The 6,894-nt window shown below is 54.9% G+C and overlaps 1 protein-coding gene across 1 annotated transcript in view; it reads right to left on the bottom strand.

Moving 5' to 3' along the window:
• Window positions 1–4,076: 4,076 nt before the first annotated feature.
• The window catches only part of RAD54L2 (RAD54 like 2), a 44,568-nt gene continuing 41,750 nt past the window's right edge, over window positions 4,077–6,894 (bottom strand). The window contains exons 20-23 of the mRNA XM_009958600.2: window positions 6,684–6,880; window positions 6,150–6,239; window positions 5,474–5,566; window positions 4,077–5,256 (exon numbers count right to left, since the gene is read on the bottom strand). Of these exons, the coding sequence (XP_009956902.1) occupies window positions 4,268–5,256; window positions 5,474–5,566; window positions 6,150–6,239; window positions 6,684–6,880 (1,369 nt within the window). The 3' untranslated portion in view covers window positions 4,077–4,267. The remainder of the gene's footprint in view (window positions 5,257–5,473; window positions 5,567–6,149; window positions 6,240–6,683; window positions 6,881–6,894) is intronic.

Raw genomic sequence — 6,894 nt, 5'->3', positions numbered from 1 at the left:
AGCAAGGAACCATCAACTCACTGTAATCTAGCTGGACTATGTTCCTCTTTTAACCTCTGCCCCAGACCCCAACCCTCCCCCCCCAGTCCTTCAAAGACCAGATTAACAAAATTCATCCCAGAACAGCGAGAAACACCAGTTGTGAAGGTATTTGCTGTACTTGTCCCTGTTGGCCTGGAAGCCACCCACAAACCAACAGCAATTCTCTTGCATTCAGCCATTTGCTGACATTAAGCCAAAATATATATTATTTCTAGCAAAGCCCTCATGGGAACCCCGGCCTTTGCTTGCCAGAATATTTGTTTTCTGTGGGTACCTGCATCCACCCCACCAACCTCCCAGGCATGCGGGGGGCCCAGTGTGCAGCAGATCCTGCCCAACATGGGCCAGGTTGGGCTGTGTTGCCCCCACCCTGCAGCCCCCCATGATGCCCCGAGAGCTGTGCCAGCACAAGGGCAACAGGACCACTGAGACCAGGGCACACGGGAGCCACAGCCCCCCCCCATGCCTGTGGCATTATATCTCGCTGTCTGCCCCGCAGGTCCCTGCAGCTCTGCCCCGGCCTCAAGGCTGTGCTCAGTGATCCAAAAACCTCAGTGGAGAGTCCTGCATTGCTGTCCTCAGTGTCACCAGCACCCCTGCCGTGAACTGGCAGCTGCTTCCATCCGGTCATTTGGAGACAGAAATTCAGCAGCAAAAGAAAAATTTAACCCGTGCAGGGAAAGCCCCTGATCCAGGCTCAAGGAAACCGAGGTGGGACCCTCCACAGCAGAACCACGTGCTGAAGAAAAAAAAAAAAGTCTGGGGAGGGCAGACGAGGGGGAGAAGGAGTCCCACAGGAGAGAAGTTTTAGGACTCAGAGAGGTCCCCCCACTTGGAAAGCCGACAGATAACCCGCACACCCTCACGGCTATGGGGTGGAAGAATTCTTTCCCACAGTGCCACGGGACAGCAGGCGCTTCCAGTTGCCTTGGAGTAGCCCCAGTCCCTGCCAGCACCCATGGGAGCCCCATCACAACTATCTCTGCAACCACCTCTCAGCCGAGGCTCTGACAGGGCCCAGGGGACCCATCCCCTTGTAAGGGGGTGCTCAGGGCTGGTATGTGGGGCAGAGAGGTGCTGCACCGTCCCACCATGCTCAGGGAGGGCAGCTGGGGCTCCACTCAGGTGCCTGCTGTGCAGGGGCACTGTGCTGCAGCTGCCCGGAGCCACTGTGGATGTTTGCCAGCAAGTGGAAGCCCCTCATAGCAGGTCACATCTGGGGGCAGCTGCACCATGGAAGGGCAGCAAGGGGTCTCCAAGCTGCCATGGCAGGAGCCAGGAGAGCCCTCGCACTTCACCCTGGTACCAGAAGGTTAACAGCCAGGCCATGGCACAAAGCGTGAACCTGCGGTAGCTGAGCACCGGCCACCTCCAGCTGCTATGGCCACAGGGCTTGGGCTATGTCGGGGAACCCTGGGAGGACATTAGACAGCAGCACGGGGATGTGCCAGGGCCTGCTCAGGAAGCCCCAGGTGCTCTTCTGGAGAGGCAAGGAGCAGAGAAAATGGCATGCAGTCACAGGTACCACATCTAGAGCCATGGTGCTGACTTCCCCCAGCCTAATCTTCATGCCTTGTCCCAGCACAGAGTCACACAAAAAGCCCCATTCAGAGAGGACGTGGGAGGGTCCCTCAGATGAACCCCACTATCCTGACCACCACCAGTGAGGACGGGCTGCACAGGGCTCTGGTGAGGGTCACACTCCAGCCTCCCACACGCGCCCGTAGGTGTCAACACTTGCTACTCACGACAAGGAAAGCCCTTGCCTAGGTGCATTCCCCAAATCCACCAGAAAACTGACAGCCTCACAGGGATGCAACGGACATCTGAGCAAGCTCGTCATACAATCAGTGTCACAGGGTTGTGCATGAGGTGGACACACAGAGCACAGGAGGGCATGACTCACAGATGCAGCACTGTCAAGTCTTTGGAGAAACTTGCATGAACACCATCAGTTAATTTGCTTTGTTACTTTTGTGGGGGGGTTTGATTTTTATTTCCATGGTGCATCCAAAGACAAGTTGTCCAGCAGTTTGCTCAGAACCCCTCGGTTTTCAACTCCTAGGATATGTTAAAGAAGAAAGCACTATTTTAATGTTTGTTTTTTTAAAAAAATAATTAAAATAATTTGCATAGCTAAACTGTTGATCTAAGGCTTCTATGAATAGTGTGGTTATGTTTGACAGACAATGTCCATTAAACAGAGAAAGACACTAGGAAAGCCCCATAACATTTTTTATTATGTTTTTGTAACACACATGTGTGCACACCCCCCTCCCCCCCCCAGTCTCTCTCAGGAAGGGAGGTCCCCAACTTCCAGCAGCCCTTTGATGGAGGATGTCAGGACATCCTGCCCTTTCCTACACTTAGTTGGTCCCAGCAAACACCAGCAACTACAGCTGCCACAGCCCCAGAGGTCCCCTGAAAGCTACAACCGCTCCAACATCCCAGCCATGCTCCAGGGACATCCCTCACAGGTGAGCACATCTCCTGCCTGGTGACACCCAGGTTCCTGGATTTCAATCTCCATCCTAACACGTCCACACACACAGTCACACACACCAAGTCCAGCTGCACTTGGGTAGCCCAGCCTCTCCTCAGGAGCCCTGGCACGGAGGCGAGCAGCCAGCATGTTTGCTGCTGGGGCTAGAGCCAGCCTCTCACGTGTGTGGCCAGGCTGGGCTAAGTGTAGCTCCCTGCATGGGGCAAGGCGCTTCCCTGGCAGCAACTCTGCCTTCCCAACTCTGCACGCCTCACAACCTTCATCCTCACTGGGAATGAGCACAAGAGGCTTCCACATGTGCTTCTCCACCTGCTCCAATATGACACAATGACTCCATCCTCCCTCCAGCTGCCGCAGAACACCTGGAGCAGCTCCTCCCTGCTCTGGTATGATCCCCTGATGGGGCACACCCAGCCAATGTGACACGCATCTACTATATGCAACCTCTGCAGCTGGCCCTGCTTCTAGGCTATGCTTTGGTCAACCAGCTGCTTCTCCCCACACAGAGAACCCAACAAGCAACCACTGCATGACGGAGGCCAGCATTTTAATTTTTTAATATGGAAATTAATTTAAAAGTAGAAAGAAAGAGTCCCCCAAACAATAAATATGTCTTCATGAAATAAATTAATGTAGAGATTCTGTGCAGGGGGAAATCGTTCCAATCACAGATTTAACAGCAATCAGCACTGGGTCCAGTGTCCCCTCCCAACCTTTTCCACTGCCTGGCGCTGTTCAGAAGCAGCAGCGAGCCCACCTACCCCTGGATCTGGTGGGCCACCGTGGGGGGAGATGTGGCCTTCACACAGCCTGGCAGGCCTGCAGAGTCAGGGAAGTTGCCAGCATTCCCCTCCGACAGCCACTGAGATGTCTGGGACTGCTCCCCTCATCTGGCACATAGAGCTGGCATCAGAACCACAGGACCAACCTACCTTGGACAGAACCCTCTCCCAGAAGGGCCTAGGGGAGCCCCCCACCAGAGCCCTGCCTTCCTCACTGCAGCAGGAGCCTGCCTGGAGCCCTCACACTAGTTTCATGTGAATTTGAAGAGGATGACAAATTGTTTGTGGGTGGTTTTTTTTTTTGTTTGGGTTTGTGGTTTTTTTTTGGTGGGTTTTTTTTTTTTTTTTTTAACATCAATCCCCACACACCCCCCTGGCCCCAACATACACAATGTAGAAGCCCCCCCACTCCCTCCCCGGTAAAAATGCTTCTTCCCCAACCTCTGCTGGAGTCACCCTCCCTGGCCCACACCTCCTGGAGTGACAGAAGTTCACAGATAAGGCAGTTCGTGTGAGAGGGAGCTCTGCCCTGCCTGCGGTCAAGCCCATGCCTCCAGGCCTGAGAAGGGCAGTGACTCGCAACACCAGGCCTCCCTCTACCAGACAAGACAGAGAACAGAGACAGACAGACAGACAGAGCGTGGGGGGAGGCATTCCTACAGTTTGCATTGCTGCCTCCCTCCTCCCCTGGCTCTTGCTACCCCAGCCCTCCCAGGTCCACTCTATCCCCCTCCCATCTCCCAGTCCCTAATACAGTTCATACCCTTGACAGCTAAAAAAACAACAAAACTGAACAAAAATAACAAAACAACCCCCACGCCACACCCTTCACATCCTTCTCCACCCACTGCCGTGGCCCAGAGGGGAAATCCTGACTCCCAAAAAGGTCCTGCAACTTTTGCCTCCTGGCGGAGCTGAGACCAAGCAGGAGCTGGGCCCATTATTTCCCTGTGATCTCTATAACATCGTCGTCTTTGTCCTCATCATTAGAGCTGCATCCCACCTCTGGGACCTCCTGGGGTTCAAACTGAGGCACCTGGGACCGAAGGGGGCCCCCAGTCGGGTAGCCCGAATGAGGGGACATGTAGCCAGGGTAGGCAGATGCCATGCTCCTGGGAAGGCTGCTAGGCAAGACGGGGGCTGGGAAAGGAGCAAACATCCTGGGCTCGGGCAGGAGTGACTGTGTGAAGGGAAGCGAGTAATTGGGCAGCACCCCCGTCAGAGAAGGGTTTAGCATGAATGAGGGGACGCTGGCGGTGGCTGAGGTAGCAGCAGAAGAGCTGGCGGTGCCGGCTGTCAGCAGAGGGTCAGTAGTCACAGGGAACACCAGATGAGGGTCTGGGAGTAAATTGGGCAGCTGGTAATAAGAGGCGCCAGTGCCCATGTACAAGGAGTTTCCTGGTTGGGATGCAAATGGATGGGTTAGGTTGTGGTTTAAAGAGACAGGAGGCATGGCGAACCCACCAGAGACGGGGTACCCGTGTTCATACGGCTGCACGGACGATGTCAATTGGCGCTTCTTCTGCTGCCTGCGGGGTTGCTCCTCTGGAGCTGACGGCGAGGTCGACTTGCGCTTATTGCCCCGTAAGTCCAACACCGAGTGGGCATCGACGTGCTGGCTGGTGGCTGGCAGGGCCGAAGACACAGAGGGAGCCATGCAGTGAATCCCCACACACTGCTCAGCTCCTCGGGCTGCTATGCCGGGTGCGTTGTCCGTGCGGGCAGGGTGGCCTTGTGCTGCATTGGTGCTGGGAGAGCTGTGCCGGGACTCCCGGGCAGCCGCTGCCTCTGCATACTGCTGCAGCTCACTGATGATCTCAGGGCTGTCAGGGGATATGGGCCGAGTGAGCTCCTCTGCGCTGGGGAGCTGCGGTGATGAGGCACTGTGTCTGCCATTGCTTGTGGACTCCAGTGAAGAGCTCTGGGAGCCTGGAAACAAGGAGACGGAGCAGGTGAGAAAAACAACCTTAGAGAAAAACCTGGGGGCCAAGAGGCAACGGTGGAAAGGGAGGTGGGGATATCACGGGCAGATTGCAGGGCCAGCTCTGAACACAGGCGTGATGGAACATGGCCGGTGAACACTACCCTAGACGCTTAGGTAGGAAAGCACAAGAGCAAGCCCTGCTCAGAATTCACAGGCCCCTACCTGAGGCACCTGTCCGATGGTCTTCATTGCCCTTTGGCTTCCCAGTGGTCCGGATAGCAAAAATCCGCCCGTCGCTGGTCCGGATATATGTCCCTGGAACAGAGGCAGAACAACTTCATTCGTGGTTTCCAGTCTTAGCTTAGGACCCTGAATTCATGAGCCCGGGAAGCTGCCCAGGCAGGAATAGGACAGCAGTGCTGCATAAGGCCAGCCCACAGATCATTCGGGGCGATCAGTGGGGGTCTTCTGCTCCATTCCTCACTCCTCACTCCCACCCTCTCAGCTTTCCTGGGTTGGAGCTCACCCTGTCCCAATGTGCTGCCAGTGGGAAATGTGGAACTTCATGCTTGGGACTAAGTTTGCTCTGGGAGCACCAGGAAGTGTTTGGCTGCCCTAGTACACGCAGTGGGTGTAGTGAGAATGAGACACCCAGCCACAAAGTTCAACAACTCCTCCCAGAGGTAGGAGCAGCCACAGCTGCCATAGCCCTGAAGCATCAGCTACAACAGCACACCCAAAGCATGGACTACAACAGAGACACCAGAGTCCAGATCTCCTCCCCTTCTTGTTTCTTTTCCTCTTAAGGGGCTGATTCATGCTTTTACATCCTTTTCTTTGCTAATTAGCATTGTCTAGGACCTGATCCACAAGTCCTGCCAAGACAAGAGAGACTTACCTTTTGTCCCTCGGATGATATGGATGCTCTCGCCAGCACTGATTCTTGCCTGTACATCAGTGGATGTGTTTGTACCCGGAATCACAATATCTGTCAGTGAGGGAAGAAACAGAAAACAGTGGCCATGAAATTACATGCCAGGCACAGTTAGGAGCGGGGAGATGCACCACCGAACTCCTTCGCTTGCAGTGCAATTGTCTCTCCTATGCACTGTGCTAGAAGGCAGCAGAGATTCCAAGGAAGCAAAAGCCCCACACTGTTCTGGCACAGCACCTCCCCTATCCCAGCAAGGACAACTGGAGACAGCTTTGCAGGCCCTCTGACAGGGAGTTCACTCCCAACAACCTGCCAGGCCCATGCCCTTTGCACACCTGCAGGAAAAGTCCTCCAGGTACAGGGAAACTACTCAAATGCAGAGAGGCAGTATCCATGGCTCTGATGCCCATCTGCCCACAGGCCTTATGGGCATCAACAACTCACCCTGCTCCTCAATTCACCATGGGCATCACAAACCTGTGAACACCAACAACTCACCTGTGGTGGTGACAATCTTCTGCACAAAGACACCAGCTCGCTGTAGATAGTTGATGGGGAAGTTAACAGCAGGGTTGGAACTTGAGGTTGATCCTGCACTGCCCATGGGGACATGCCGGGGCATCATAGGAATGGGGGTGGATTGAACTGGGCGGACACTTGCCACTGGCTTGTCCTCACCCTTGAGGGCTGGTCGCCTAGTGAGAGAGGA

Source organism: Leptosomus discolor, chromosome 9, assembly GCF_034619465.1.
Source record: "Leptosomus discolor isolate bLepDis1 chromosome 9, bLepDis1.hap2, whole genome shotgun sequence".
In the NCBI taxonomy this organism is placed as follows: domain Eukaryota; kingdom Metazoa; phylum Chordata; class Aves; order Leptosomiformes; family Leptosomidae; genus Leptosomus; species Leptosomus discolor.
This window is presented reverse-complemented; position numbering and strand designations above follow the sequence as displayed.